The sequence below is a fragment of the Callionymus lyra genome, chromosome 6 (genome assembly GCF_982586985.1).
Source record: "Callionymus lyra chromosome 6, fCalLyr1.hap1.1, whole genome shotgun sequence".
NCBI classification, from domain to species: domain Eukaryota; kingdom Metazoa; phylum Chordata; class Actinopteri; order Syngnathiformes; family Callionymidae; genus Callionymus; species Callionymus lyra.
In genome coordinates, this window is record NC_141823.1 from 8,437,730 (window position 1) to 8,449,832 (window position 12,103).

At 38.1% G+C, this 12,103-nt stretch overlaps 1 protein-coding gene across 1 annotated transcript in view; it reads left to right on the top strand.

Annotated features, from left to right (window-relative positions):
• celf6 (CUGBP Elav-like family member 6) overlaps positions 1-12,103 on the top strand; it is a 233,279-nt gene that overhangs the window by 207,950 nt on the left and 13,226 nt on the right. Inside the window, exon 12 of the mRNA XM_087793539.1 lies at positions 10,998-11,147. Coding sequence (XP_087649665.1) covers positions 10,998-11,125 — 128 coding nt within the window. The 3' untranslated portion in view covers positions 11,126-11,147. The remainder of the gene's footprint in view (positions 1-10,997; positions 11,148-12,103) is intronic.

Sequence of the window (12,103 nt, forward strand, 5' to 3'; positions counted from 1 at the left end):
GAGTCGAGTAGGGCTGAGAAGAGCCAGTGAAAAAGGTTTGTTTATTAGTTTCTATAGATTTTTCTTAATGTTTCTCACCCGAGGCACTTTAAGTCGACATTCCAGATTTCGTCACCCCCGTCAAACTTCTGTCTTTTCCGGAAGTGTTCCTGCGAAGGTTTTCAAAGTCGTCAACACTTTGGGAGACACAAGTCTTATGGCGCTCGCTCGCTCGCAATTAGTGTTTGCTTTAGCTTTTATTCCCAGTGTCTGCCCTAATCAAGTTGCAATTAGGATTTTAAAGGTGTCGTTTCATGCCACTGAGCACGAATTCAAGGAGCGCTTCATCAAACAAGAACATCTCCGAGGTTCGGTAATGGAAGGAGCGGGGGAGGCGGCGGCGGCGGCGGAGGTGGAGGTGGAGGTGGATGAACTAATCAGCTAAAAAAAAAAAAAAATCACACACGATGAATCCGTCGTCTTTATGGCTCCCGACCCCGGACGTCTTTACGCCACTGCTACTCCTTGAATGTCTCGATCACACACGACAATCAATCTCGCCCTCCTCCCCCACCCCCCCCCAAGCTTTGTCCAGTAGCATCCTTCCTCCCCTCCTGTCCTCTCACCTCCCACACAGCGAACCAGTTCATCAAGGTGGAGGCGGCGCAGGTGGGATCTGTGGGCTTAAAGAGATAATAATAGACTGGTGTGGGCCTGGCTGTTGATTCAGTCGGACAGCAGCACCCAGGAGACACAGGGAGAGAGAGAGCGAGAGAGAGTGAGAGAGAGCGAGAGAGCAGCATCCACTCTCTCTCTGACGTTTCTCTTTTTTTTTTCTTTCCACCCATCAGTCCATCTCTAGAGCGTTTCTCTCTTTCGCTGTGCAAACATATGTCTCCTGCTATCCCCATCCGTCAGTCAACCAGTAGTGCAGACGACCCCCATGACTCCGGCTGGTAATTAAGACTTGAGATCGCACCTGAAGACCCTTAGTTTGGTTTTATTTTACTTCCGTTTTCAATCAGGAGATTAACTTCTTTTTTTAGCCCAACGGCAGGAAAAGTGTCCGACGAATGACAAAGTCACATCCTGTAGCTACGGTTGGATTTTTAAATTATATTTTTTTGGGCTAATTTAGCCTAAAAGATTAAGACTTTCAATCACAAATCAAACATTTGCAAAAACAAAAAATTCAACCTTTGTCAACAGCTTAATTTTCCAAGCGCTTCCAAGTCCGTTCTATCGCTTCGTAGATTTGAAGACTGGCTGACATGTGCCTTCACAAATAAATCAATCAACTTTTCAATCGATCTAGTATTGGTCACAGAATATACCTTTATAAACAATAAAAAGGTAATTTTTACCCAAGAATATCTCGGGGCTACATCGATGACGCCCCTCATTATTCGAACACGGTCAATTAAACAAAGGCGAAATTCAAAGTTAATTTACTGTTAACGTAAATGTTTTATTTGTAATTCAAAGTGCCCTCAAATCCTTTGTCTAAGGTTCCAGTCACTCAGGCAGAGCTTTTAAAAAATCCAATCTTAACTGCATGATGTCATCAGAAGCACATTCTGTTTCCTGGACACTTTCCTTGTCTAAGCTTTAAGACTCTAAATGTAAATGTACTGTAAATATCAGGGCTGGAGCGATACACTAATCTCACGATCCATTTCAATAAGATTCATTACGATACACTTACGTAATTCTCTGAATTACTGGACATTTATTTAAGTGACATCCGGTGATTGTCCCACTCTCTTTTAGTGCAAAACGTATTACAACATTAGTCTACTGTATCCTCTCGTCCTCAGTCATCGCAGGTATCCGGTGGGATTTTAGTGTTCGTTCATCTAGGGAAATAACTACTTCGTCTAGCAGCCTGAAATTGAATTGCAACACAAAAATCAACAGATGATGTAAATATATGTTAATTGTAAATAATAAAAATTATTTATTATTATTTTTTCAACGTAAACTTGATTGTAGTTTAATCCATAAAAGAACAAGATAAAATAAAGTGAGACTAGGAGGAAAAAAAATAAATAAAGATACATATTGCTGTATTTGTTTTTGTATTAAACCCATAGTGATGACGTCACAACCTGCAGTTGCAAAAAGATTTTCCAAAATTGTATAAGTTAAAGAAACTTCAAATAAATGATTTGACACTTTGTAACAGACATAAAACATTTACATTAACCGAAAGACAATCTTTGTCAATCAGATCATTTTAGAAAAGCTACTGTCTGTTCTGTCGCTTCCTGATCTGACGATGTTTCATAATTGGCTAATTGCGCTTTTTATTTGTACAACTATGATCCCCTTAATATATTTTTAATAGAAACAAAAACATTAATTGAGTATGGAAGTTTATCAGTGCCACCGGAATATTGAACAGTTAAATTAAAATTTTCAAATTTTGTAACTCTAAATAATTCTGAATATTCAAAGGTCAAATTTTGTATTGAATAATTTAAATCAATTATTTGAATACAAAAAGGTTACATATTTTATTTAATAAAAAAAAATAATAATAATTACATTTTCCAAATGAATTATACAATTTGTCACGCATTCAGTTTGATATTTTAATTTCAATAATTGAAAAACACATTTTCTAGATTCAATATTTTTCAATTCGTAGCCTTTTAACTTTAATATTTAAAATGTGATGCCTTTCAAATTTATTATAAATTCAGGTCTAACCGTTCTACCAGACAAAACCAAACTTACACTACATCTCACGATTAATCAGTGGTTTCTGACGTCAAATAATGTGAGCAGGAACTAAGTATTACTCTGTCAGATCAGTCTGTTGACAGTATTTGTCTGTGCCTACACCATTAAAAAATCAGTGCAGCGTCCTCAGTTATGCAAGAAAGAGCTGAGCCAGAAGGCAAAGCTCTCGATTTACCGGTCGATTTAAGTTTTTATCTCCCACCAATGACCCAAAGAACAAGATCCAGGCGATCAGATTGGTGGGACAACGCTTAGTTAGCTTAGCTAACTAACTTAGCTTAGCTTAGCTAACTAAGCGTTGAGCTAAAGTTACTCCCAACTCTATGTCACTTTCTAAACGTACTTTAGTTATCATAACTCATTAACAAACACCCGGAAAAAAAAGGTCCACATCATCGGTTTCCAGTCAGATAATGTTTCGTCAAAAAAAAAACCCGTCGACGTCGAGGACGTCACGCTCAACAGCGCTCGGGTAATAGAATCGCACACTTTTGTCTGTCTCCAAATCCGAAATGAAGTGCGAGTCACATGGCGTGGGTTTATGAGATCTGATATCTGAACGGCGTGATGTAATTAAATCCGGCTTGTATGTGTTTGACGCACACGAGGAAGTGGTGCATCGGGAGATTTGCACTTTTTATTTAGTTTGAGGAGATGAAATCGGATTATCGGGAAAATAGCTCGGCTGTCAGCTGTAAAGAATTCCGGAGCAGGTTATTGGATTTATTATGCAGACTTGTTAAGAAGGTTATATGGATTCGGCTAAATCCCCGACACACTGTGAACCTGGTTGACACTCTTAAGTGGCACTTCACCGCCCGTGTGTGCGTCTGATTTTTTGGCAAATAGCTGTTGTTGTTATTGCTGATGTTGTTGACATGATAAAAGTGGAACGCAATAATTAGGCGCGAGCGCTCGGATGCGCTAAATGCCGCGCGGCGAAGAGAAAGAGAATATTAAAAGTCCAAAACAATCAGAATCAAAATCTGATCACATAAGGCGTCCAAACGCTTCACCTGATGGAATTGTTATTACTTAAATATGATGTTTTTTTCAGTGTTGAATTTTGGAAAGTGATTAAATTCACTTTTCCTTGAAGTCGTTTACTTTTCTTTCTAAATAATCAAGTACAGTTATTGAGTTATATTTGTTGTTGTTTTTACTGTATTCTGGCTTTTTTTAGATTCCTAATTTAATTAACCGTTTCAGGAACAAACAGCCACACAGTTAGTTCAAGTGTGGGAGTCGAAAACAAACTAGTGAAAACTCCTTTAATTCAACAAGTGGCGGTGACTCACACCAAGCTTTCGTTGAGCCTTGAGCGCGAAAGGTTTTACAATCGTCTACTTACATGAGATATTTAACTAGTGTTTTTGAATGAAAGTATTTTTTTAGAAGGTTGTAATTGACAGAGAAGCATCAGGTTCAGATAAGTGTCTTTCAACAACATTTGCATCCAAAACTTTAAATGCACTAAGAATCCAGAGGTTTAAATATGTTCAATAAATTCCCTTTTAACATTAATATACAACTTTTGTCTTTGTCATCGACTCACACATTTTTCACAGAGTTAGAAAACAGTTAAGTTGTTAAGTTCTCAACATAAACCAGTAATACGTCTCTTCTTCATGTCCTGATTCAACACATCCATCAGCCTCATCACTTGACTTCATATTCTTGGTCCAACACTCTCTTCACTTCTTTCTTTTCTTTCTTTCTTCTCCACCTCTGCAAACCATTTTGTTCGTCATATATTTGTGTCCAAAGTTCTCCCCGGTAAACTCATTTCTAGGGCTGTGTATTGACATGAATTTAATAATACGATGCACATCACGATAGATGTGAGACGATACAATGGTCCACATGTCCAGATTTTATACTGCAGATCACCTGATGAGTAATGAGCAAAAATAAGTCCAAAAATAAGCTTTAAAAGCGGCTGGACTTTTCGGTCAATTGTTGCCAGTTCGCCGGTTTTGTCGTTACTTTGACACGGAGGAAATGACGTATGTTGCCAACTACTGGCCGGAGGTTTAATTGCACCACACAAATAAAAAAACGCTTTAAATACTGTGTATATACTGAGTGTTAATTGTAAGTTTAAACTCGAATGATTGTATTTTATACACACACTATTGGAATATAAAGCCTGAAATAACTAAGAATTAAAATGTTAAAGAAAAAATATTAATATCGATACAGTATCGGTAAAAAGAACTAAATAAAAATAAATCGTTATATCGATATTTTCTTACACCCCTACTTGTTTCTGATCTTCCCTCTATTCTATGAAAACCTCTTCAATTCTGACACCTGTGGCTCTATCATCATTTCATTAAATTAAACCTGAGTCAAGTTTTTCAAGTTAGACTTAAAATGTGAACCAAACATCACAGCTAGGAAGGACAATAAATGACATATGTATAAATAAATGTATAAATAAATGTATAAATGTATCAATAAATGTATAAATATGTTACAAAATGTATAAATAAATGTATAAATACGTAACAAAATGTATAAATGTATGAATAAATATCAATATCTCAAATTGGCAAAATAAATAGATGACTTCTAATTAATTGTTTGTCAAAGAATGGAGCTATTTTATGTATAAATACAAATTTATTCATTTATACATTTTCACTTTTATTCATACATTTGTACAGTTTGTCTTCTATTTATTTAGGTATTTATACTTTTTGACATTTTGTCATTTTGACATTTTGTTATTTATGTGAATTAAGTGGGTCGAACATATGAATCATATGTCAATAGATGTATAAATGTATAAATGACAAAATTTGTATTTATACATAAAATAGCTCCATTCTTTGACAAAAATTACATTTTGACATATTGATATTTATCCAAACATTTATTTATGCATTTTGTTCCGTATTTATACATTTATTTATCCTCCTTCATAGACAGTATTCCTTCTACTTCAGCTGCTACTCTTTTGTAACAGGTCAGTTTGCCCTTCCTGACCCACCGTGCCTGCACTCTCTTCTTCGCCTTCACTTCATCCATTGCTCTCCAAAACCGATGCCTTCTCTCTGAACCTTCACTCTTCTTCCTTCTCTAACTCATTCCTCCTCATGTTAGGAGCTTTTATCCAACAAAGTTTCGCCATCATCACCTTCATCCAATTTGTCTGGATGTAACCTGAGAGTTTAAAATAATCAAACTCACCCACTAAGATTGTTCAGGATCGGTCCAAAGAGCAAACACTGAGTCATGCTACCGTGAATTTGCTATTACAAAAGATCAGACCGGAGAGAAAACAGCATTTATATAACCAGACATTTTCTGCTTTACAAATGATTTCCCGTTAACACAGCCATCCTCATATGATCTTCATTATATCATCGCAACAGTTTTTCTTTTCCATCGGGACACAACACCCCCTCATACCACACCATAATGTGTAGCCGTTTTTTTTCAAGATTATCCACTAAACCGTTGTAATTTGTGGAATTATGAGTCGCACATAATGTGTTGGACCTTCATATCACACACACTAAATAGTCCTTAAGCACCTCCACAAAAATTAAAAATGCCTCTGGGATTGTTGGACGTGTCGTAAAGGTCACTTTTAAAGCTCTTCATCATGAAGTAGGAGGTGCTTTTTTTTTGGGACGTGAGTTCGACCTTGTCAACATGAATCGACAATTATTTTAAGTTATTTTTAACCATGTTAACAAACTGTCTCCTCCACTCCGAGAACAGATGAAAAAAAAAAAAAGAAGGAAAAACATTAACTGCTAATTGAATCTGTGACTTGACGTTGTAAATCCCCCAGATTAAGTATCTCAATATTGACTTTTAAAGTGATCAAACCTTTTTAAGTGGCATTAAGTGGATTTAAGTGAAATGATAGATAGCAGATGGTCTCAGGAGAATAGAATGACATACTTGCAGGAACTAAAAAATTGCGTGGCGGACGAGAATCACCAGGAGATTTGGGAAACAAAGGGCTCGTAGGTGTTTGAAAGTGACTTCGACTTCCGAATTTAACCGTCTCACTATTTATCGTGAAGCATGTTCTCATAACATCCCTGCGTCGCCGTCTCCCCCGATAACCAAACTGCGATCATTTTGGCTCGGCAAGAACTCTCGACTCAATCTGTTCCCTGGCTTGTCTCCACCTAATTTCATTTTTGCAACTTTGTGCCCGTTCGTATTAAAAATGCATAAGATTGCGGTGCAGACGGACGTTACGATGATTTAGACGACTGCAGCCGGAGCCTTAACTCAACAGCTAGTAGAGTTTTGGGTATTCAGTCGCAGAGCAACATGGTTTTGAATCAAATTCATGGAATTAGATTCTCCTTCGGGCTTCAGTCTGTGATTTGATGATCAAGAATTCTGACGAATAAGGCCCTGCTGGGTTAAAGGAAAATAGAAGTTAAGAGAGAGAAGATCGTTTAATACTTGGTTTGGTCCGACAGGCGGGGAGTTTGATGCTTATTTCTGTCCGGAGGTCATGAAAGTAGATATTTGCTCGTTGTGTTCAGCCCAATTTTATGGAACTTTACATTGCTTGGTACCTGCTTCTTGACCTGTCTCCTAATCTTTTAGTTGTTGAACATTGATTTGAGCAAAATAAGTAAAGTAGAAAATAATGACATGCATTGTCTAGATCAGTGTTTTTTTCAACCTTTTCGTGCCAACGCTCATTGAAAAAATCACCAGGCACACCACCAGCAAAAGTGCTAAAAGAAATACTTTGTATCCCATATTTATAATATAGTAATTTTCATGAAAGTGTCTTGAATATGAATCAAATAAACACAAAGAAACATGTACTTTCAAATAAAAAGTGCAAATTAACTAACAATATAGCTATTCTCGCCAAAATGTCTTCACTATAAATCATTATGTTTATTCGTCTTGTTTCAAAGAAAAAGTGCACTCAGCTTGTCCACTTCAAAAACACAGCTTGAAACTATCAAACGCAAAAAACAATGTGATCTGAACGGTACTAGAAAACTGAACTGAATTCATGTTTTTAGACCAATTAGGTGAAATATTTCAACGTCAAACCCTGGTCCAGGCAACTACCCTTAGAACTTTTGGAGACTGAAGGATGTGCGGTTCGAACATTCCAAGTCAACGGCGGCCATTGCCTGTTCTGTAATGAAACATTTCCAAAAAATAACTTGTTTTTTTGAAAAACCTCCTAGAAAGAACAACAAAAAAGTAGGATCTTGACAAGTTATCACAGCCACTTAAACTAGTGCCAGTCCAGTCCAGAGTTGTGCAATATTAGCTTCCTTTAAGTGTAATGGATCAGGACTGAACACTCTCCTATCAATGGTTTGTACTGACTTATCCTGACCTTTGATTCTACTGCAAGGATCAAAGGACCAAAGCATTTCTATAAATCCAAAATAAATACCAGGTGAGCCCGATTTTGCTCTGTTACTGACGGGTATAAAAAGCGGTATGGTTCCCGAAAAGAACACATATATATATACTATTTCTGATGATTGCTGCTAGATCTAATCAATCCATAGAATATATCATTAAAGCAATCAGTCTGTTAAAGCTAATCAAGTACATTAAAAAATAAAAAGGACACTGCTTGACACGATCTATTAAGGTTGAGGTTTAAGTACCATTTTGGTCCGGCCTGCTATTTTGGGTACTTCCTACGTGAAGTCTTTTTAAAAACGAGTGAACAAAACTTTAACTGAGCAATAAAATAACACTTTGTACCAACATTAAAGACATATACTAACAAAAAGACACATGACTTGCTCACGCCAACAGAATGTGTCTGGACTACATGTGACGACGACTCTGATTGGCTGAACCATGTGACCTATACCACTTATTAAACTTACGAGTGATCAATACATATCAACAGTTTTCATTTTATAATCATAGCATCTATTAATTTGGCAATCCCTGTTAGTCCCTTGAATGTTTATAATGCATTGTCCACGGTCGTCGTCACATGTAGCCCAGAACTGATGTGTTGGGGTGAAAGTCACGTGTGTCGTCAGACCAGGAAGTGACAGACAGATGGATGCTTGGAAAATGATCCGGTTGACAAAAGAGTGTGTGACGTCATCAGGTAGCAAGTTCCTGGACCGAATTGGTACTTAGAGCGGACACCTAAGTGCAGGCAATTAAAGTCAGTAGACAAACTACAAAAAGGTATAAATAAAAATTGAAATGGACACACATTGGCACAGAGTCCAAAAAAAATCACAATGTCTACCAAAAAAACGACTCCAATTCCTCTATTGAGTTCAATAACTAGAGTGTCCACCGAACCGGGGAAATAGAGATAAAGAAAAGAGTACAGGGAAAACACTGAAGAAAACACAGAGGTCAAAACACTCGCGAATAAAACTGGATAAACCGAGGCACTCGGGCACAGAGGCAAAAAAGGTAAAAAAATAATAAAAAAATACAAAAAGGTCCAACAGGAATATCCAACGTTGAGACAAGAGAACAATACAATACCAGTGCAGGGAAATCGTCGATCTGGCACAAGGGTCTGGACTCAGGAGTTTGAAGTCGAGAGAAGGTTCTTGATTGATGTTCAGCCATGTAAGTAAGTAAGTACTAGTTATTTGTAAAGCGCCTTTTTGGACCCGGGTCAAAAAGCGCTTGAACGATCGAAAGCAAAACAGTTAAAAATAAATAGAATTTTCAAATTTCTACAAAGCCAAGACATAAGACAAACACAAGGGTCCGTGAAAATCAGGGAAAAGCTTTCACAAATAAAAAGGTATTAAGATGTTTCTTGAAGGAGTCAGTAGATCTTCAAACACAGAGGAAGATCGTTCCAAAGCTTAGGAGCAACAGTCTGGAAGGATTTCTCTCCTCTGGTCCGGAAGCGTGTTCAGGAACCATCAGTAGATTCTGATCCACAGACCTCAGAGCCCGAGCTGGGGTGTAAGGCTGGATCAGATCACTGATGGAAGATCTGACCATGAATAGATCTGAAAGTAAGAACCAGAATTTTAAAGTTGATCCTGAAAGAAACTGGCAGCCAGTTCAGAGTTTTAAGGATCAGGGAAATATGAGTTCTTCTACTAGAACAGGTCAGAATTCTCGCTGCAGGGTTTTGTATTAACTTCAGGCGAGACAGATCCTTCTTGTTTAGTAATAGTCCAAACAAGAAGACACAAATGCATGGATTATAAGCTATAGATTGTGTTTTGATAACATTTTCCTAAGTCTTCCTAAGGTAGTAAAGTGACCTTACGTCTTAGCCGGTGGCACAAGTACTAGGTTCCCTTAATCATACCTAGTACAACAACCAAGCAAAATCTGTAATCTAGCTGTAACTCGTAAATCGAATTCTGTACTTGATCAAAAGATCCCACAGATCTCTTTTTGTGTTCGATGATTTAAAGCTAGGACCCCCTTTACTTCTTTCTTAGACACGACTTAGGCATAGATGGGATCGTACACGGTTTATGTTGACCTCCAACTTAATTCCGTCGCGTAGAAAAGATGTAAATGTGATGGATGGAGATTTGTCGGCTCATAGAGGGTTTTCGTCAGAATGTGGCGGATCACTGCAGACTGGCAGGCCCTTCCAAGACCCGGTTTGTTTAAAGGGTTTGTAAAAGCCGCCGCCTTATCTCCCCCGCGCTGACAAAAGCATGCCCTCTCCCCCCAAATTAAATTGGACCCATGGCGGTGTGATCAAATCAGTCGGCAGGCGGAAAATTCGGGCCGTCAATCAAAGAGGTGTCTGATAAGAGCCGGCATGGAGTCCTGGTGTGGAAAACCTGCGGGCTCATTCCGCCTCGATACACAGGCGATAACTCAGAGCAGCAGGCGTCTCCGTCCTCCAACTCCTCGTCACGACCTCGCCGCCCTTTACTCTCCACTCGGATCCACGGCCCGTCACACACGCACATGGAAACTCAACGCTAAGTCGCACACTACTGACACAACAAAGAGACCATTTCACTGTAATCTTCTTACACTTCCAAGTTCCCTTTCTTTTTTTTTCTCGACTCTAATAACCCTCCACAGTTTGATTCCGAAATCAGCGTTATTAGCTTTTGTGTGTTTTATGTAATCTTTTTAATTCAAAGATCTTCAATTAATCTGCTGAATGGAGAAAACAAAAGCCCTATTGTTGTGTCATTGTTGAGAGTTTCAAAGGCTTTTTTTTTACACTCTGTTCTCTCATCTTGTCTCCTCCTCGCTCTTCCCTCCCTGTGCTTTTTTTTTTCTTTTAACACAAATTCCCAATTTTTTCTTTTTTTTTTGTCCCCGTCTCTTTCCTGTCGTAGGCTTTGTGAGTTTTGATAACCCGTCCAGTGCTCAAGCGGCTATCCAGGCTATGAATGGCTTTCAGATAGGAATGAAGAGGCTGAAAGTGCAGCTAAAGCGGCCAAAGGATGCCAACCGACCTTACTGACTCGTCTGCAGTCCATACCCAGGTATCATCACACCCTGAAACACTCTACTGTCACACAACATCATTCCATTCCACCCGTCCAAGCCATCGCCGTCTAATCCGGCTTTTCATGTTCGCACAGTCCGACATCCGAGGAACTGTGGTGTCCAGACTTTACTGGTTTATCATGTGTGCCAGCGTGAATCTCTCCCTCCCAATTATATTGTCACAAGCTTAAACCTTCCCTATTATTAATCTTGTTTTATCCAACAACGATATTTAACAATCCTCTACCACCCGTCCATTTTCTCCTGCTTATCTGCAGGACAGGATTAGGAAAAAAACGTGTTGCCCATGGGTACTGGAGACATTTTGGTCCAGCATGATCTAATGTTTAACTACAGACTCTACTTAAGTGCTTGGGATGATTCAGGATCATTCCTAGATTTTCAGGAATTAAGGAAAGCATAGTCACCCGTGTTAATGATTGTTAAACAGAAAGCCATACAAGAAGAACCACTACACGACCCTGGGTCAAGTTGACCCATTGGCCAGATAAAAATCCCTGGCTTCCAAAAATACATAAGGAGTACCCAGAGGCAACACAAGGGATACCACAAATCTATTGTTTTATCAGGCATTCGGGTCACCTTGACCCTGAGATAACACAAGGGTTAAGCATGCATTTTTTGTGCTATTGTGCGCCTATTAAAATGATGTTAATAACAAAAGTGGAACCGACATTAAGATGAAGAGCAAAAAACAAAAAAACATGATCAACAACAATAGCAAGAAAAACTAAAATAAATACATGTTACCATAATAGTTTCTCTTGAAACAGTAACATTTGTTTTACAGATTTTTTTACAGAAGTTTTTTTTAAAACTTGACAAACGAAAACATATTGACATGTCAAAGCCAATGTTTTTTTAATAGTACAACACCTTTCAGACATGAATAATTGAAAAAACAGAAATAAATACCTTTTAAATGCTTCAC